Below are 21,482 nucleotides of genomic sequence, written 5' to 3' on the forward strand. Positions count from 1 at the left end.
TGTGTAGGCTCGTCTTTAAGCCCTCTTGTGCTTGGGTACCCAGTTCTAGAAGTCCAGCGTACCTGATCTCAGGCATGAGCCTGGACATGGTTGTTGTTTCTTGCAAATCCCTGGTAGGGAATTAAAGATAACATTAGGCCTCCACAGAGAACACAGCAGTGCTCAAAGTCCTGTCCAAGCCACTTCTTTCCCTAACACCATGCACACCCAATCTCATTGGGTAGGTGCAGCTATTCTTGCCCGAGGCTGAGGTCATGGCTTGCCGCCCTCCCTGTCATGGCTAGCATTAACAATCCACTTGAAATATCTAAAATTACCTGGCAGTTAGGCCTCTGGGGGAATCATCTTGGACTGTATAAGAAGCAGAATTCAAGCTTAGGACACACTCATTACTTCTGGTTTCTTATCTGGGGACCAGTGAATTCAGGTTCCTGCTTCCTTGACAGCATCATGCTGGATGTCCCCTGGAAACTACGAGCTACGGTCAACCCTCCCTCCTTTCTCTGGCTTTTGCTAGAGGTTATTTTGTCATGGTGTACTAGTTGCTGTTGCTAGGATAAAACACAGTGACCAAAATCAAGTTCTAGGAAAAAAAAAAAAGAGTTTATTTGGACTTACAGTTCCTTAAAGGTAGAGTCCGCCCCGATTGGGGAAGCATGGGAGCAAGTGGCTGGAGCAAGGAGCTGAGAGCTCACACTTCAACTGCAAGCATGACACACAGTGTGGACTGGAAGCTGGGTGAGGCTTTAAGCTCTCGAAGCCTGACATACTTCCAGTGACATACTTCCTCCAGCAAAGCCACAAACAGCACAGCCAACTGGGGACCAAATATTCAAATACCAGAGCCTGTGGGGGGACATTTTGCACTCAAATGACCACACACACAATAGGGAAAGGAACGAAGCCACTTCCTCATGAGGATTTTAATTAGGGCTCCCTCCCTATGCAGTGGGTCTTGCTGCCCAGTCACCTTCAGTTCCTCTTGGTTTACTCCTGGGCAGTAACCATTTTTCCCAGAATGCATCTGGGTTCACCTCTGCTTTCCATCTTCATTGCTTTTGGTCTAGTCAAACCTTTCTCAGGTTCTCCCCTTGGATCATTAGAATCCCATAGTTGCCTCTCTAACACATTCATTCTATTTAGAGTACCTATACTGTCCAAAGTCAAAGAAAAAAAGGCTTCCTTATCTTGAATTTCCTCATGCCTTTCATTTGGGTTTGCCATTGCCCAGGGCAACCTGGTTGGCTCGAGGCCCTGGCTTTAAAGCCAGTGTGTTCTGCTCCTTTCAGCCAAGTGTTTCCTCATCCCTTAGAGCCCTGGCTTCCTCACCTTCTTATCATCTTCAGAAATCGGGATTTCTCAACCTTGGCATCGTGACTATGTTGAACTGGAAAGGGCTTCGCTCTTGAGGCTGTTCACAGTCTCCTTCAGTTGGATTCCCTGGAGACTAGTCGCACCCTGCTCCCCAGTGGAGATGGTCAAAAAGCCTTCAGACAATGTACAGTGTCATCCGATTGTGGCTAGTTGAGACCTAACGGCTTACGCATGGCCTTATTGAACAAGCGTCCTTTGATCTCTAAGTGTCTAGCTTCTCGCTTGCCTTTTCTCTTTCTGTACAGTTCCTGTTTGTTATGGTTGCAGGACCTGGCTCACTCTGAAATAACATCATGGGCAAGAATCTTGGAGTGGTCAGTGCCCCATTCCATGTGGCTACCTTGGCTGCTACCTTCTTTTCTGTAAGAAAACCATTGAACACACAACCTGTTCTAGCTTCATTTCCGCTGTGATAGTAAAATCTGACCATAATCAACTTAGGGGAGGAAAGGATTTATTTGGCTTAGATTTCTGGGGTTTCAGCCCATCATTGAGGAAAGTTGGAGCAGGAATTTAAGACAGAAACTTGAAGCAGAAACCATGGAGGAATATTGCTCATTGGCTTGCTCTCTGGCTCACTTGGGCTTCTGCTTTGCTAGCTTCTTTACAGAACCATGGACCACCTGTTTAGGGAATGATGCTGCCCACAGTGGGCTGGACTCTTGTACATGAACTAACAGTCAAGACAATCCCCAACAGACATGTTCACAGTCCCCTCCGGCGCACCCCCCCCCCCAAAGGACAATAACTCCACAGAGACTTTGTAGGAAAATGATTCTAGACTGTGTCAATTTAGAAGTTCATGCTGACTACCACACTTCCTGACACACAGTAGGCACTCAGAACTCGGTCTCCAATTAACACGGGCATACATAAATGAATGACATGACACTCAGAGACACCTGAGTGGTCAGGAACATTTACTAGGTAGTAATGGTGATCTTCTACAGCACAGAGGGCATGCACTTTAAAGTCATGGAATTCCAGTTTCACAGCTTTGCCACCTACACCCAGGGGTGTGGCCTAGCATGACTTAAATAACAATCCAGAGTCTCCATTCATCTGCAAGAGGTGGTAGCTTTGAATGTGCCTAGCTGGTTAGTCTACCCTGCTGGCTCCCAGACCCCAGGTCGTTTGGCTGAGCCCTCCTTATGTTTCTCATCTTGATTTGCCAATGCCAGGAGCAGGCTCACACTGTACCCTCAGTGCCATGGACACACAGTGCCAAGATTCTCAGGAAATGCTCGTGATGGATCACAATCAGGATCAAGTACTGTTTGTTACTTAATGACATCACCGTGGGCAATTCCCATGGGGCTGGTCCCGGGAGAAATGACCAGCATAAGTCCTCCTGTGATAAAGTCTGGGTTTGGAGAGTACAGGTTACTCTAAGTTCTCCGTGTGGACATGTTGGATTCTTGCAGAACATTGGGAAGCCCAGGGTGGGATCTCTCTGCCTCTCTGTTTTCTTTTCTGCATCAGATTTTGAGAATGGTAAATTTAGTAAAGACCGCCATCTGCCCACCTCTTAGATGCAGGGACTTTGCTGCTGAGGAGTAACAGCCATCCTCTGGACAGCACAAAGGGAACTTCAAGAACCCAAAATTCTGGTGAGGAATTATAGTACGAACAGCTACCAGTGGTTCCAGCGGGCTCACAGCTTAAGTGTCTGAAGAGTCTGCCACCCTCTTTGAGTTTTTCTTTCTGTTCAGAAACCTGGCCCAGGAGCCCAGTAACTCAGACATGCTTTTCCCTTAGATGGGCTCACCCAGCTCCCACTGGGCTGGTAAGGGCTGGGGTTTGCACTGAGGCCCTACCGTCTCTCTAACTTTTATGCTTGAAGTTCATAACCCATTGAAAATAAACCCATTCCCTTGGCTTGCATGGAATTTATAGTCCACCCGGCTCCATGTGGTAGGGAAATGAAAGGTCTGAATTCATCCCCTACGATGTACAACCAGTGTCCCTCATCAAAAGACGGTCTCAGAATATTTGTTTATATACACAATGAGATATCTTTGAGGTGGAAACCCAAGTCCAAGTGATAAACTCATTTATTTTTCCTATCTGCCAGATACACAGCCCAAGGGCGGCTTTACACAATAATGCATTGTGCACCTGTGTCTGGGCTGCCATCTGCCCCACAAAGTCAAGTGTGGCTCTTTCCACTCGTGACTTTATGTTGATGTTCAAGAAGTTTTGGATTTTGGAGTAATTTGGAGTTCTGACTTTGAGACTGGACCTGGCCAACCTGTACCCCCAAATAGCTGGCTTGAGACAACAGGAATTCTTTTCAGAGCCCCCCCGGGGGGGTCAGGAAACCTGAAATTAAGTTATTAAGTTATTGGCAGAGCCACATGCCATCTGAAAGCTGCAGACAAGAGTCCTTCCCTGCCAGCGCCAGTTTCTGCCCTCATGGACCCTCATTTAGAACTGCAGCTGTTCAGCTTCTATCTCTGCTCTCCCTTGGCTGTCTTCCCCACAGGTCTGAGGAGAACTTTCCATCTTTTTTTTGTGATAACAAGATCTCCTGTAGACCAGGCTGGCCTTGAATTTGCTGCATAGCCAGGAATGGCCTTGAACTTTTGGTCCTCCTGCTTCTAACCCTCTGAGTGCTAGTGTTTCAGGAGTGTGCCATCACACCATCTATTTGGCATTCTCTGAGGTTTCTCTGGATCCCTTCTATTGCCTCTGTAGGATTTGGAAAGGAGAATCAGACTGTGTGTGCTTCCCCAGCATTTCCTGTTGTCCTCTGACCTCTCCGGCCTTTGCTGTTACCATTGAGACGGGGGTCTCATGTAGCCAAGACTGGCTTCCAGCATGATATCTGGCATACAGAGCTCAACAGCCATTGGTGAACAGATATATAAGCAGAGGTCAAGGATGCTAAGATGTAGCAATGACTTCCCAGAGATGTGAAAGTGTAGCAATGACTACTCAGATACCACCTCTTGATCTTATCCATTGAGAGATTTCTGGGGATGGGCTGTCAAGCACGGGTTTGCTCATCCCTGAGGTTTAGAAAGAAGACCGAGTTCTCATGTCTGAAGTGGGGATTAGCTCTGCCTGCTGGATATTCATGCAACAGAGTACAGCAGAGGTTCTTAATCTGTGGGTCATTTGGGGTCACCCAAGTCCATGGGAAAACACAGACATTTATGTTGCGATTCACAATGGTAGCAAAATGACAGTTATGAAGTAGAAGTGAAAAGAATTTAACCCTTGGGGGGCGGGGGGTGACCACAACATGATTAACTGTAGAGCATTAGAAAGGCTGAGAACCAGTAGAATTCAGGGTTCCTGGTGGACATCAGTCAGGATCCTGGGAAGCTGAATTCCGCAGCAAGGTCCTTGTTCTCACTGGGTTTGTATCAGAGGTTGGAATTACAATGTTACAGCTCTAGTTACATTGGGAGGGGGTGGCGGCTGGCAGATGGAAGGGCAGAACAGCTTCAAAACATCTTTCCCCTCTGTGTCCATATCCTGGCCTCGCAGAACTGGTTCATACTGGGGCTGTTACATTCCTTTGATAATCCCATTATCCAGAAATATCTCAGCCTTTCGATGAGAATGTCCCTCAAAACTGCTTAGACAACACAGGCTGAGATGGTGAAAGCTCACAGCAAGCTTCGAATGAATAATATACCCGACGGCCCTGGTGTTTGTTTCCTGGTATTTTGTGGAACTCCCCCGTGCAACATTGTGCAGGTGAGGGGTCAGGAGAGAACACACGATAAGTTTTTTAATGGGTAACACTCCCGAGTTAAAGTTTTGTACCTTTGTCCCCACTGAGGTCCCTTTCTCAACTGCGCAGTGGAACCCTGACCCATATTGCTTCATTCGAGCAACTGAGATCAAAACAAAGGGGTTGGAATGACAGCTCGCTGGGTAAAGTCCTTGCTGAATAAACATGAAGATGTGAGTTTAAAACCCAGGCACATTCTTGGACAAGGTGCTGCTCAGCGTTAGGAGTAGGGGCAGACACAGGTGGATGCTGGGAGATCACAAGCCATCCAGTTTCACCAAAATGGCAAGCTCCAGGTTCACTGAGAGACCCTGTCTCAAAAAAACAAGGTGGAGAAAAATAAAGACCTCCAATGCCTACCTCCCACACATGCACACACAGGCGAACTCATTTGTGTATGTATGTGCACATACAAGAACACACTACACACATAAAAAGGTGGAATCAGCCATCACAATCCCATTAATGCTATGGTCTGTCTGTGCGGGTCTACATGTATGTAGATGCACATGTATGTAGATGCACATGCATATGCATGCGTGTGGATACCAGAAGACCTTTGTTGCTCCTCAGACACCCTGTTTTTTTGTTTTTGTGAGACACAGCTTCTCAAAAGCCTGGAGATCACCAGTTAAGGTAGACAGGCTGGCTAGGGAGCCCCAGGGATTTGCCTGCTCGCCTCTACCAATGCTGGGCTTAGGGATGTAAAATCCACACCCAACTCTTTGACGTGAGCATTTTGCCACCTGACTCATCTTCCCAGCTCTGCTATAATAATACAACTTGATGAAGAGAATATCTTACTTTTGTGAGGGGTTCTTTTTCTCCCAAACCCAGAGCCCCATAAGGCAAAGAAAAAAAAAATCCAAACATCAAACAGTTCTGAAAAAAGAACATTTACAGAAGCCCTGTATAGCTGTCCTTCAAAATATCCAGAAAAGGAAAACAAAGAAACGTCTGAGAAACAGTCACAGCCAAGAGGTACCTAAGGAGTCACCGTGACTCAGCGTAGCACGTCCTGGGATCCGGGAGCAGAGGAAGGATGTTAGATAGAAAGAAAGGGAACTGGAGGCTGGAGGGACAGAGGGTGTGGTTGTTCGGTGAGCATGAGGACCCACAGTTGGATCCTGTATATCTGTAATCCCAGTGTTGGGGAGGCAGAGACAGGAGGGTCCTGGTGGGGGTGGGGGGTTGTTGGCCTGCTCGGCCAGCCAAAATTGGTGGGTTCCAGATTGAATGAGAGATCCTATCTCAAGAATTAAGATGGAGAGTGATTGAGAAAGAAGACAGCTGACAGTGACCTTCGGTCTCCACATGTGCATGCCTCACTCTGACCCTTGTGTGGTCCTACAGGAATAGGAGACAGGGAGGGGGGAGTGACTAACTGAAGAATTTAGTTAATTATAGCACATTTTTCTTACTTGCCTCTTATTCCTTTTATGGCGAGAAAATTCCCCTAGTGGTGTCAGGAGGTGTCCAGGGACAGGCTGGCCACTGACCTACATCATACACGGGAAAATCCCTTTTAGGATGCACCTCACACACACTGCCAGAGGCTAACAACCTGCCTCTCTCTTTTCACGGGGTGGCCTGAATTTCCCACAATTCCCTTTCCCACCACTTTTTCCTTTCCAATCACATCTGTCTCCTGGGCATCTGTGCAAAGTCTTGGTCTAAAATTCCTACCATGACTGAGATGAACTGTTTTATGCTAGGATTCAGCAAGATGTAATTGATGGGAAATTGTATGTGAAATATATTGGGGGGGGGAGCTCTGTATGGCCTTCCTAATCTTTCTATAAATATAAAATTTCTCTAAGTAATGAAATCTATTTTAGATTTATTTTTGTGTATGAGTACACTGTAGCTATTTTCAGACAGACCAGAAGAGGGCATCAGATCTCATTACAGCTGGTTGTGAGCCACCATGTGGTTGCTGAGAATTGAACTCAGGAACTTTGGAAGAGCAGTCGGTGCTCTTAACCGCTGAGCTTTCTCTCCAACCCCAAAATCTATTTTAAAAGTGTGTGTGTGTGTGTCTGTGTGTGTGCGCGCACATGCTTGCCCTGGCATGTATGTGGTAGTCAGAGGACAACATGGGAGAGTCAGTTCTCGCCTTCTACTATGCGGGTCCCAGGGATAGAATTTAGGTTATCCGATTTGGCTGCAAGCGCCTTTACTTGCTGAGCCATCTTGCCTGCCCTGAAATCTATGGCTTGAAACAAAGGCCTGCCTCACCCTGACATCTCAGGCATGAAACAGCTCATATGACTTTTTGGCTGTGGTCAGACTGAGTGGCCTCTACTCCAGTGACTTCATCATTCCCACACCAGCATTGGGTTGCTTCATACATGTGCCCTGAGGATATTGCGGAGCTTCATGGTGACCAGGTATCAAGATGACTCTGTAAGTTCATTACTTGTACCACAGATTGATTTCAGCCTGAAAATATTGGAAAGGGATTGGGCGTGTTTCACTCAGCCGCCATCTCTTGCTGTTATTCTTCAGATGATACTGGATAACAATAATTTACAAGGTATGTCCATTTCTTGCATGGTACCGAGAGATGCGATAAAACTCACAGGAGGATGGGCCTGGGGTGTATGTGAGCATATGACGTTTTCTATGACAGATGTGGACATCTTGAGACTTCTAAGGTCCATGAAGGATCTAGAGCCCCTTCCCTATAAACAGCTAGCATGAGAAATGGTGACCCCTGTCCCGCAATAGCTGTTCTGAAGACCCCCAGCCTTGAAAGCAAATCGGTTTATCTTATGGCCTTGCAAAGCCTCAAATGAGCTCAGAGAAAAGCCCAGAAGGGCTACAGCATCCACTTGGCAGGAAACAGTGCTTTTAATACTCTGATCATATTTTCCTGCCCCCTGAATTCCTCATTGGCTGAGTTATTCCAGAAGGTTCCATCTTTCTGGTTTGTCGCACATGCCCCTAATCCGCATCCTTCTGATGCTCAGGATCCCCACCTCTTTTGAGATACGTGAACTCAGTCCCATAGAAGACTGTCCCTAACTTGTCACCCCTAAGATAAGCTAAAGAGTCCCAGGCTAAAAGCACTATCTGGTACCTAAGGAAGACAGGGAGGGGCCCAGTGCCTCCTGCTCATCTGTGATTCATCGATGGGCTCTAGGATCACCCATACTGAAAGTGGTCCGTAATAATTTGTCCCTTATGCTAAAATAGCTCTACTCCAAATTTTCCTTCTGAATATAAACTTGGGAAATGGTTAGTAGGAACACGTGAGAAAAATCAACAGGGCTATTGAAAAAGAAAAGGCCTGGGTCTGGGGAGAAAGCTTAGTTGGTAGAGGGTTTGTCTAGTAGCACTGAAGCTGCCAGGCACGATGGTACAAAGTTGTAACCCCAGCACCATGGAGGCAGAGACAGCCAGGTGCCTGGGGCTCAAAGGCCATGTGACCTAGCCTGCTCTGCCTGGAAGAGACTACATCTCATTGTGATAGTCCATCATGATTGCCATCTTGTCAGCCTTTAGAATCGCCATGGAAACACATCTCTGAACAGGTCTGTGAGGGAATCTAGGCAATCTAGATTAGTTATTCGAAGGTGGGTATAACCCACTCCAATCTGTGGTCTGGATTGAGCAAGCTAAGTTGTAACATTCATCCGGCTCTGCTTCCTGTTGGTGGCTGAGGAGACAGGTGAGAGCCGTTTGTTTGCCACATCTGGACATGGGATGTGGGACTAATACCAGTTTCTGCAGGCAATGACAGAAAACAATAGCATAAAGGACATAAAGGCCAAGAGCTACGTGCCTACCAGCAAACAACAAGTCTTGGATTGGTCCGATGACATCCCAGGGGAAAATGGGTTGGAAGTCCTGACTGGCTTCCACCTGCTAACAATGAGGAGTTCTGTAGCCGCCCCCCACCCCCATCTTGGCTGGGCACATCTGGAATTCGGCATGTGTCAGCTGGTCACACACAGAGCCCCCACCTCCATCAATTTTGGAGACATCAGTAACAGGAGCCACGTACATTGTTGCTTAGCTGATGTCACGTGACACTCTTGTGTATACCTGTGCTATATAGAACATGGAAATATGATGGATATACGGCCATGTTGTGATGCTAGTTTCTGCTACATTTAAGAATGTGCGTCTCTGGTGAGTGGCAGTGTGGGGGCCAGTGGAGTGGAGCTGAATGTCTCACACCCCCATGTAATGTATACAAGAGGGAAAACAGAGACAAACAGGGAAATCTTTGGATTGGAATGTGTGTGGTGGGGTACTGAATGACGGTGAAGACTTTGAGAAGGTTTTGGGTGATTGATATGTGGGTGTCATCGCACAAGAAAAACAAGGAACTTTCCACGGTGAAGCAATTGAGGAGATAACCAGCGAACAATTGGCTTTAACTGGAGAAGGGCAGTAAGATTTCAAGCTTCTGGGTATCTATTCGCCTTTACCGACTTTCAGTTACTATAATAAAATACTGGAGACAATCAACTTATAGAGAGGAAAGGTTTTGGAAGAAGTTTTCGATCATAGCTGCTTGGCCCCACTGCTTTGGGGTTGGGGTGTGTACTGGCTAGTTTTGTGTCAACTTGACACAGCTGGAGTTATCACAGAGAAAGGAGCTTCAGTTGAGGAAATGCCTCCATGAGATACAACTGTAAGGCATTTTCTCAATTAGTGATCAAGGGGGAAAGGCCCCTTGTGGGTAGGACCATCTCTGGGCTGGTGGTCTTGAGTTCTATAAGAAAGCAAGCTGAGCAAGCCAGGGGAGGCAAGCCAGTAAGAAACATCCCTCCATGGCCTCTGCATCAGCTCCTGCTCCCTGACCTGCTTGAGTTCCAGTCCTGACTTCTTTCAGTGATGAACAGCAATGTGGAAGTGTAAGATGAATAAACCCTTTCCTCCCCAACTTGCTTCTTGGTCATGATGTTTTGTCCAGGAATTGAAACCCTGACTAAGACAGGATGTCACATTGAGAAGGTAGTCTGTGGTAGAGCAAACTGCCAACCTCATGGCGGGGGTGAAAGGGAGAAAGGACGGGAGAAAGGAAGAGGGACAGTATCACACAAATCCCTTCTAGGGGCGTGACGCCATGACTAAAGATCTCCCTCTAGGCTCATCCACCTCTACATGGCAGATTTTTTACCACCGGATGATTGAGGGCAGAGTGCCAAGCCTTTAATACACCCATTGTGGAACATTCCAGATACAAACTACAGCATCATTCCTTGATCAAATCCAGCCAGGCAAGGCATGTGGCTCAGCTGGCACGCAAAACAAGTCTACTGGTGTCTGCCAGCAATTCCCGCAGGTGGTAGCAGGAGGATCAGAAGTTCAAGGTCATACTCAGCTACATCTCAAGTTTGAGGCTAACCTCCACTATAGGAGACCTTGCCTTAAAAACAGCATCTAGCTGGACCACATCGGCTGCTTGGGATTTTTTTTTTTTTAAATGGAGAAGACCATTTTATTCTTAGGCTGGCACGGAGGTAGGAGGGAGTGAGTGAGGCAGGTGGACCCTTCCTGGGCTGCTGGGATTTGGCACAGTGTCCAAGTCTTACAGGTGAGAGATATATTCAGCCAAGCCTTGAGGGTAGGTCTGGGATTTTTCCAGAGCTGGGTATTGGGTGCAGTGACTTCTGGAAGGGTCCAGGGGTATCTCTCAGGCCCTGGGCTCAGGCATTGACCCTTAGTTACCAGTACACAGTTAGTTTAGTGGCAGCCTCCGGAAAAATAACCAGAATTGCTCGGGGTCTTCGCAAGGAATGTCTAAGAGGATCAAAAACTGGAGCTGGGGACAGTCACATCTTGCTATACCCTCCATGACATGGCAGAGAGGGGCCTGCTGGAGTTTGGTCCTGTGGCCCATAGGGGCCACACAACACACGAAGTTTGGCTACACAATAGGCTGACACTGAACAAAGAGAGGTTCCTGTCATCACCTTCCAGGAACTCAGATCCAAGGGTGGAAGCCACAAGTGATATCATTGCTGGATTCCAGGATGGACTGGACACTGTTCTCAGGAGGGTGGCCACTAGAAACCGGTTAAAAGTAATCTTAAAAATCTCCGGATTGGATGGCTGACCCTTGGGATGCAGAGGCAGGTGGACCTGTGAGTTCGAGGCCAGCCTGCTACACAGAACAAGTTCCAGGACAGCCAGGGACACACAGCAAGAGCCCACCTCAAAACGAAAACAAAGCCAAACAAAACTAAAATATTTCTGAATGAACTGGGTTTGGTGTCTTACATCTTTAGCTAAGCACTTGGGATGCAGAGTCAGGAGGATTTCTGTGAGTTTCAAGCCACTTTCAAAAATCCTGTTTCAAAAACAAAACCAACAATGGAAAGAGAGAGAGAGAAAGAGAGAGAGAGAGGGGAAAGAAAGAAAGAAAGAAAGAAAGAAAGAAAGAAAGAAAGAAAGAAAGAAAGAAAGGGAGCCAGCAGTCCTCACCACAGAGCTGGTCCACGTGTGTGTTTGTGCGGCTGCGCGCCAGGGTGGACCGTGGCTGTCTGATTCTCACCGTTCCCCACCCCCCATGTCTGCCTCTCCCAGGCTCCTCCACGGGTGTGGGGGGTCACACGTGTGTACTCACGCTCATGCGGCAAACACCTCCCCACTGTGCAGACCCTTATCAGTTTTGTTTTGTTCTTCTGAGATAGGGTCTCCCCGTGCAGCCCTGGCTGCCCCCAAACCCAGAGATCATCTTCCCGCCTCTGTCTCCTGAGCACGAGGATTAAAGGCTTGTGCCACCTTGCCTGACTCCTTTACATTTTAATTTTTTTCCTTTTCCTTTTCTTCTTCTTCTTCTTCTTCTTCTTCTTCTTCTTCTTCTTCTTCTTCTTCTTCTTCTTCTTCTTCTTCTTCTTCTTCTCCTTCTCCTTCTCCTTCTCCTTCTCCTTCTCCTTCTCCTTCTCCTTCTCCTTCTCCTTCTCCTTCTCCTTCTCCTTCTCCTTCTCCTTCTCCTCCTCCTCCTCCTCCTCCTCCTCCTCCTCCTCCTCCTCCTCCTCCTCTTTCTCTTTTTCTTTTTCTTTTTCTTTTTCTGACAATCTTGTTATGGGACCCTGGCTGGCCTGACCCTTATTGTGGAGGTCAGAGGGGCCTCAAGTTTGTAGCATTCGCCCTTGCAGCTGTCTGCAGAGTTCTGGGATCATGGGCATGCATTGTGTGTGCTTTTCCTGACCTCCAGAGATCTCTCAGAAAACCCAGTACTGGAAGTCCTGTCCTGGGGATGCTGGAGAGGGGGAGGGGGGAACTGGGGACCGGGGGAGGGGCGGGGGAGGGAAGGAGGAGCATGGCACATTAGTACATCTTTGGAGGTATGCTGGTTTTGGCTGCTTGTTTTATGCTGGGGCTGGAAGTATGCTTATGCGCATACACAAAGTCACTGCATTGGTCCTTCTAAAGAGCAGGCATGGGCATTCAATATTGGCACTGCAGATGTATAACCAGGTGTCAGTCCTTTGTGAAGGGGGCTGGGGTCACTGTTGCTACTTTCTACCCCACCCAAGGTGCTCAAGAAGAGCATGCTTCATAAAGAGACGGTCAGGTTTCAGCACTGACTCTTGCTCATCCCCACTGTGTGCACATTGCTCTCTCGGCATCTTAGCTTCTCGTATTCTCACAGGAATAAGAAGGTCATGGGAGAATTATTCAGAAAGTTCACGCCACAGGAAAAGGACCATTTACTGATTTCATTACAAAGGAGACATGAAACTGTAGCTGTTTTCAAGGTTTTCACTAAGCTACGGTGTGTGTGTGTGTGTGTGTGTGTGTGTGTGTGTGTACGTGAGGTGAGGTGTGACACCTTGCTATGTGGAGCTCAGAGGACAACTTGTAAGGCTTGGTTCCCCAGGGATGGAACTCGGGTTCTCAGGCTCGGTGGCACAAGCCTTTATCCACGGATTAATCTTCTCAGTCCAGCTGTTAGCATCTCCTCAGAGTGTTACAAACAAGGGAAGTGGGTGTCTAGCGTCTGCTCCTCCTAGAGCAAGAGCTGAGTCCAGTCTGGGCCTCAGGGAAGTCTCACTGGTGTTTTAGTTTTTATCTGTCATCTTAGGATCACTTAACCTACATAATGAGGAACAAGCAGTGTCCACCCAAGGGTGGCAATCTTCGCCGATTACCCAAGTCTTAAACTCAAGGGAGGGGAAAGTTCTTTCTCCATCCATTTCCCACAGACTCCCAACCACGTAAACAACTCCCAGGAGATGCCCTCATTAAAGGGGACAATGCCTTTCAGGGGCCTCAAGTCAAAAGTGCTCATGCACAGGGCAGGTCATGATTATCCCTTCTGTGATGAAGTGTGTGTGTGTGTGTGTGTGTGTGTGTGTGTGTGTGTGTGAGAGAGAGAGAGAGAGAGAGAGAGAGCTCGTATGTGTGTATGTGTTCCTGTTTGAGAGAGTGTCTGTATGGGAGTGTGTAAGTGTGTGCTGTATATGTGATTGTGTTTAGAGGCCATAGGAGCCATCTATCTGTTTGGCTTTCGTTTTCTTTCTTTCTTTTTTTTTTTTTTTGGTAAAGGTTTCTTACTGGCCTGGAACTAGGCTAGGCCAACTGGCCAGCAAAGCTCCAGGACTTGCTAGCTCCCCCTCCGTCGTGCTAAGGTAAGAAGTGTGCACAACTCACCTGGCTTTTGGTTGTTGAGACAGGATCTCACTCTGAAGTGTGAGCCGGCCTAGAACTTATTATTTAGCCCAAACTTGCTATGAGCCCCCCAAGTGCTAAGATTAGGACATGAGCTGCCATGCCTGGCTGCAACTCTTGGCTCTTTCTTGTGGGTCCCAGGGATTGAACTCTGGTCCTCAGATTTGCACAGTAACCATTTACCTACCATATCCCGGCTCTCTGTGACAATCTGACAATCGAAATAGAAACCATCCTTGTTCCAGAAGCTAGAGGTAGTCAATGAAGGCTCAGCCTGGGATATATACACAGGCTTTTAAATTCTTGTCTTTGGAAGCAGTTCCCGAGGGACCCTAAAAGCACACATTTCGCCCCACAGCTCCATATCCAAAAGCTGCATGCATTCCATTCAAACATCCTGGCTCCAAGAACTCCCAAGCCAGTGCCAAGTACCCTTTGGTTAAGCTAAACACTTCGTCCTCAGAGTTCAGTTTACTAACATACCTCAGGCTGGGTTGTGTTGTCTACTGACTGGCTCATACAGCGCCCCCATGTGGCAGTGGGAGGAATACGCTTTGAAACTTGATGAATTCTTTTGTCCATCTTTAAAAAAATATGCTACTTGAGAATTTCCTAGGTTCATATTATATTTACATAATTCTTTCTATGCTCAACTCCTTCTGTGTGTCCATGTCACTTCATCTCTTAAGCTCAAACTCAAAGAATTACTATTCAATTACTATTGTCAGATGCATACATAGGAATATATATATGTGTATATATACATATATATATATATATATATATATATATATATATGTGTGTGTGTGTGTGTGTGTGTGTGTGTGTGTGTGTGTGTGTGTATGGGTATGTGTTTAGGTGTATACGTGTATGTGCATATGTGTATATGTATATATGTATATGTGCATGTATATATGTATGTGTATATGTATATATGTGTGTGTATATGTATATATATATATATATTTTCAAAGATTAAATTAAGAAAAGCACAAATAAGAATCTAGGGACACAGTCAGGGATGTAGTGAGTCAGATACAGGAAGGAAAAACACAGACAATGAAGGAGACGGTTGAGCAAGGTGTGCCCTGCCACAGAACAGAGTGCACACCACTCTTATGCAAGGCTTCAGGAACTCCAAACAGCCGAGAGACTGAAGTTAAGGTGAAGAACAATGTGACCTTGGGTAAGCAGCAGGATTGAAATTGTTCTGTTTTGCTGTTTCATCATTTTACAAGCTACAGTTTAACCGATGGGATAAAAGTATATCCCAGAAGGGACACAATCCAGCACGGAGAGGACAGGAGAGGACAAGGCCCACACTCAGAGAAGTTATTGGCAATTACAGATGCCAAGAGAGGAAGAGTCAGTTTTCCTTAAGGGTGTGGCTCAATGGATTGGCTGTGCTTCAGTGGATCGTCCCTACCCAACAGTGCATGGGCAGCACGGATGAAACTTTGCTGGGTTAAAATAAAGAAGGGCGGGAGATAGGTGGGCCAGGAGGGAGAGTGGATCTGGAAGGAATAGGGAAGGGTGAACAGGATCAAAATCATATAAAATTCTCAAAGACATAGTAACAAGTGTTACATGGCCATTTGGTATTGGACAGATAATTAGGGGTTGATCCCTGAGAGGGAGGGGAACATGGAAGGAGTTGGAGGGAAAGGACATGAGAGGCGCGGCCAGAGGGAGAAAGGGGAAGGAGAAGGGGATGGAATTATGTTTTAATTAAAGTCTAATTTAAAAGTTATAAAATAAAGTAAGTCAGGGCTGGGGAAAATGTTGGCAACGTTCTTTAATTTTCAACCTATATAAGGAAACCCTTGGACTGTGTGAACAAGCTAAGTGTGTATGTTACAGAACAAAGACAGGGCCAAGACTCTTCACCATCTTGACAACAAACAACACCATGTCAAGGCATGCTGAGAGCACATAAGACAAATAAGGAACATATGAAAGTTACTTCAAAAAGGAAGGTAGAGATTAACAGATCCATGTGTGTATGTGTGTGGTGCATGTGTGTATGTGAGTGTGTGTCTATGTACGTGTATGAAAGCATGTGTGTGTATGTGTCTCTGTGTATGAGTGTGTATATATGTGAGTGTGTATAGGTGTGTGGTTATATGTGTGTGAGAGAGACCGTGTATGTGTTTGTGTGTGTGAGTGTATGTATGTGTGTGTGGCATGTGTATGTGTGAACGTGTGTGTTTGCGTGTGTGGCTGTGAGAGCATGTGTGTGTCTGTGTGTGAGCATGTGTATCTGTGTGTATAATGTGTGAGTGTGTGTATATATGTGTGGTGTATGTATATGTGATGTGTGTATGTGCCCTGTGTCTGTGTGCGAGGGTGTATGGTATGTGTGCTTGATGTATGTGAGTGTGAATGTGTATATATGTGTGCATTCAAGAGCATGTGTGTGTGGTGTATGTGGGTGAGTGCGTGTATATGTGTGTGATGTGTAGTAAATGTGTGTGTGAGCATGAGTACGTGTGTAAGAATGTGTGTATGTGTCTGTGTGTGAGAGTATATGTATATGTATGTGACTGTGTGTATATGTATGGTGCATGTGTGTGTGTGGTGTGTGTATATGTGTGTGAGAGCATTGTGTGGATGTGTCTCTCTGTGAGTGAGTGTGTGCATGTCTGTGGTATATGCATGTGTGAGCATGTATATGTGCTTGTATGTATGTATGCATGTATGTGTATGTATCTATGTTTGCTTGTGAGTGTGTGTTATGTGTGTGTGTTGTCACGTTTGATTCTTACAAGCTTTTGGAGGAACAGTGAGTTAATGAGGTGTTATTTTCCACCACTATAACTTAGTTCATAATCAATACATTATTTCAGGAGATCATCTGTTGTCATAAGCAAGAGATACACACAACCTTATTTCAATTGCACCAATGAAGCTAGAGTGCTGGGTATTTTCATGACTAACCTATTTTCATCAATTCACTGAAGATCTCATAGGTGCACACAGTCTGTTTTGATCTTGTAGGGAATTTAAGTGAAACAGCAGAGCAGAGGCGCCTAAGGAGGAAACACCCAGGATGGGACGAGTTCATCTTAGGTGATTGACACTTCATGCTTGTAAAGCTTTACACACACACACACACACACACACCCTTCTTTCCCTATTCTGGGCATTGAATCTAGGGCCTTGAGAATGCTAGCCCTCCTTCCCGTTTAGACAGACTCTCAGTGAGTTGCCCATTCTGTGTTGAGCTGGCTCTGCACCCCAGAGGTCTGGTCCTTTCTGTCTTCCTACCCTAGTCTCCACAGTAGCTGCAGTAACAGGTCAGTATCACAGGACAGTTCTTCCACCATACAACTCTTAATTCTTAAAGATTCCTGACAATTTACATGTTTCCCTCTGGCATAGCAGAGTCCCCTCCCCTTCTCTTTCTCTCCCCTCCCCTCCCCTCCCTTCCCCCTCCCCTCCCCCTCCCCCTCCCCCTCCCCTCCCCTCCCCTCCCCCTCCCCTCCCCTCCCCTCCCCTTCTCTTTCTCTCCCCTCCCCTCCCTTCCCCCTCCCCTCCCCCTCCCCCTCCCCTCCCCTCCTCTCCCCTTCCCTTCCCTTCTCTTTCTCTCCCCTCCCTACCCCTCTCATCCCCTCCCCTCCCCTCTCCTTCCCCTTCCCTACCTTCTCTGTCTCTCCCTCTCTCCCTTCTTTCCTTTCTTCCTTCAACATGGGAATCCTTACATGGCTGTCAGTGATGCCCACTGGCACCTGGCAATCATACTGCGATCTCGCTTAGGAAAGACTGTTCTGGGCAGTCTTTGTACACAGTCTGCCCCATTGTACACAACTCTGAGGAAACCCTGGGCCTTCCTGGACTGGCTTGACTCAGAAGCATAGAGAGGTTATCTCATCTCAGCTTCCCAGCTTCCTGCTCTCCCAAGGTCTGCTGACCTCTGTGTGGCTTCTGGGCCACCGCACAGATGAGAATCAGCGCATTCTCGCTGTGAGGTCAGCACAGCAGGGTGTCCACGACTGTGAGGGCCAGAGCATGTCACGTATGACACGCTAGGACTTCTGAGCAGCACTGGGCTCCTGACTGCTCAGGTCAGCCTAGGAGAGCGCTGACTAGAACCTTATTTTCCCCCACGAGGAAGTGGAGGCTCCAGATGGCTTGGTACACTCTCCACGAGGCTCATCATGGATGACAGAGTCACATCACTGTTCATTATTAAAGGAAGTCAGGACAGGAACTCACACAGAGCAGGACCCTGGAGGCAGGAGCTGATGCTGAGGCCGAGGAGGGCTGCTGCTTACTGGCTTGCTCCCCAATGGCTTGCTCAGCCTGCTTTCTCATAGTACCCAGGACCACCAACCCAGGGATGGCACCACCCACAATGGGCCAGACCCTCCCCCACTGATCACTAGTTGAGAAAATGCCTTACAGCTGGATCTCATGGAGGCATTTCCTCAAGGGAGGCTCCTTTCTCTCTGATGATTCTAGCTTGTGTCAAGTTGACACAAAAGCAGCCAGTACATAATAGAACTACATTTTCTACTTCCTTTTCCTCCTCCATCCACACCTTCCCATGAACCTTCCTTGCTGTCTTTCAAGTTTATGACCTGTTTTGCTTTAATTGTTGTATGTATGTATGTATGTATACATGTATGTATGTATGTTCCTAAGTACCTAAGTACAGCCTCCTCACTCTGTGAATGTTACTTGTGTGTATCTGCCTTCAGGGTTAAGCTTGCATAATATTTTCTGTTCTCCTCCCAGGGAAGGTGATTTCTCTTGCTCTCAGCATCCCTTAGTTGGCTGTAGTTCTTTGTAATAGTAGGCATTTAGTTTTAAGACAGGGCCATGCAGAGGCAGGCGGATTTCTGAGTTCGAGGCCAGTCTGGTCTTCAAAGTGAGCTCCAGGACAGCCAGAGCTATAAAGGGAAACCCTGTCTCGAAAAACCAAAAAAAGAAAAAAAAAAAAAAAAAAAAAAAAAAGACAGGGCTTTTCTCTGTAGCTCAAGTCAGCCTGAGACTCATTATGTAGCCTGACCTGGAACTCGTAGCAATCCTCCTGACTCAGCTCAGGTCACAGCCTTGTGCTGCCATGTTCATCATTTTGTTTGGTTTTTAGAGACAGGGTTTCTGTCTGTAAGGAGTCAGATAGCTCTGGCTGTTCTGGAACTCACTCTGTAGACCAGGGTGTCCTTGAACTCATAGAGATTCACCCCACTTCTGCCTTTGGAGTGCAGGGATTAAAGATGTGGGCCACCAACAAACCTGGCTCAGTCCAACTTATTTTTAAAAACAGACTTCCAGAGCTTAAACTCAGCACTGTACAAGCACTTCACAGACATTAGTCTAGCCAAACTCTCTGTTAGGCCCATTCTGTAGATCTGGAAGCTTCCACTGAGAAGCCTACACAGGCGAGGGGAGGGGCAGGTGAGCACCTGGCCTCAATGCTGAAATTCATCACAGCTGAGCATAGTGGTCTCGGGCAAGAGGCTTTTGTAATTCACTGGCCAGGTGGCTCAGTAAGATGATAAAGGTGCTTGTAGTGCCAGCCAGGAAACCCCAGTTCAAACCCAGGAACCCCAGTAAAGGCAGAAGGGGGAGGTGATTTTACAAAATGGTCTCTTGACCTCTACATGCATGCTATGACACAAACGACCACAATTTTTTTCCCACAATTTTTTTAAAAAACGCAGTGGCCAATCCACAAGAGCCTTTATACATGGAAGAGGCCATTCTGTATGGTTATTGCAAGGGTCACCCGGATCAGGCAGGGACAACTGTAGAAGGGAGCACACTTGGTTCAGGTGGCCTGCACCTGTCTCAGGATGGGGTCATAAGGGGTGACCTGGTGGCGCAGATGAAGGGTATCCCAGGACCCATGGAAAGGGCAGAACCTTTACCAAAGTTGGGTATATGTTGCTGCAGTTTATCAGTGGGACAAGCATGTCAGTTAATCAATAACGAGGCACAGAAGGGATTCGGAGGCTCTGGGTCTGACTTTATCCTAGGTGAACAAAGGACATGCCTGAGTCTCATCTCACCCGTATGGGGAAGGGGATTCCTTATTTTTTGGAGGGGGCTACTGGGTTGGCTTTTTCACGCCGACAAAAGAAACTTGGGGAAGAAAGGACTTACTTGGTTTAAACTTCCAGGTCACAGTTCCTTATCAAGGGATGTCAGGGAAGGACTCAACACAGGGACCTGGAGCAGGAACTGAAGTCAAGGCTATGGAGGAGTGTTGTTTATTGGCTGGCTTGCTCCATATATCTTGCCCAGCCTGCTTTTCTATCCAACCCAGGTCCCTCTGTGCAGAGGTGACACTACCCACAGTGGTCTGGGCCCTTCCACATGAATCACCCGCTAACGGAGAAAACGCCCCTCAGACATGCCCATGGTCTAGTCTGATGGAGGAAACATCCCTGTTGAGACTTACTCTTCCTAGCGTCCACAGACCAGGCAGGGACTGTGCCATTAGCCTGTCTCCCCAACCATTTTATATTGACTTCTAGTTTTTCAATATCTTATTTTTGAGACAGTGAGTTACCCAGGCAGGCCTTGAATTTGCAATCCTCCTGTCTCAGCCTTCCAAGAAACTACAGTCACAGCACTGGGGCACCACGCCCAGCTGGAAGAAGGACCACAGTCGTGAGTCACTTCCCAGAGCAGGAGAGGGGGGGCAGGAGGATTTCGTCCCCCTGCCTTCACAGTTTATAACTCACTCCTGCTCAAGGTCGGACTCTCCCTGGGACCTTTCCTGGTCTAGGTAGGTCCCAAGCTTATGAGGACGGCTTCAAGGTCATTCTCTGCCCTGAGAACTGTGGTCAAGGTCAACACCTTGAACTCCTTTACCTGGCATGCATGTATCACACATACATATGTGTATATACATGCATATACACATACACATACATAATGGCTTTCCTTGCCACATTCATTTTTTTGCCTGTTACCCCTGAACCACCATCCTCCAGCCCCTTTCCATGTATGCTCACTAAATTTTCTACCAACATCTTTTCTTTCTTTACATAGTTAGTTGTTTTAACATCCCCAGCTATTTCTTAACAGCATATATCTATATCTACATCTATATCTACATCTACATCTATCTATCTATCTATCTATCTATCTATCTATCTATCTATTTCTCAGGCTCCCTCTCTTCAGGGAGCAGAGACCATCATAAACATCATGTGTCGTTATCCTCATGAAGCAATCTTGCCTATTGCATTGGTTTGAGCTCACCCTGTTGTCTCAACTCTTGCAGGTGCTGATTCCGGTTTCGGTCACGGTTTGGCCAAGCACCTGGACAAGCTGGGTTTCACAGTGTTTGCTGGAGTGCTGGACAAAGAGGGCCCGGGAGCAGAGGAACTGAGAAAACACTGCTCTGAGCGTCTTTCAGTGCTCCAGATGGATGTCACCAAGCCAGAGCAGATAAAAGATGCTCACAGCAAAGTCACAGAGAAGATACAAGACAAAGGTAACAACTTCCTTGATTCCTCCTCGCCTTACTCACCAAACCCAACATGAGATGAAAGTTAAGATGGTGCCATCAAGGGGTTAAACAAGTGCGAGTCCCTTCTGAACTTCCAAGTCCATGACCAGGGGGTGGCCATGTCTGGGTGCCTCCAGCCCAAAGTTTTATTATTGCAGCTTACTTAAGGAGAGTTTCTGAGGCACGGGCATCATGTGTGTGTGTGTGTGTGCATGTACATACAGGTCAGAGGTCAAAGTCAGGTGTCTGCTATCACACTCTGTC

General features: G+C 47.0%; 1 protein-coding gene across 2 annotated transcripts in view; it reads left to right on the forward strand.

Annotated features, from left to right (window-relative positions):
* Hsd17b2 (hydroxysteroid (17-beta) dehydrogenase 2) overlaps positions 1-21,482 on the forward strand; it is a 58,049-nt gene that overhangs the window by 12,522 nt on the left and 24,045 nt on the right. For both annotated transcript variants that reach the window (XM_006530703.1, NM_008290.2), the window contains exon 2: positions 20,991-21,203. In XM_006530703.1, coding sequence (XP_006530766.1) covers positions 21,134-21,203 — 70 coding nt within the window. In that variant the 5' untranslated portion in view covers positions 20,991-21,133. The remainder of the gene's footprint in view (positions 1-20,990; positions 21,204-21,482) is intronic.

This window comes from Mus musculus, chromosome 8, assembly GCF_000001635.26.
Source record: "Mus musculus strain C57BL/6J chromosome 8, GRCm38.p6 C57BL/6J".
In the NCBI taxonomy this organism is placed as follows: Eukaryota; Metazoa; Chordata; class Mammalia; order Rodentia; family Muridae; genus Mus; species Mus musculus.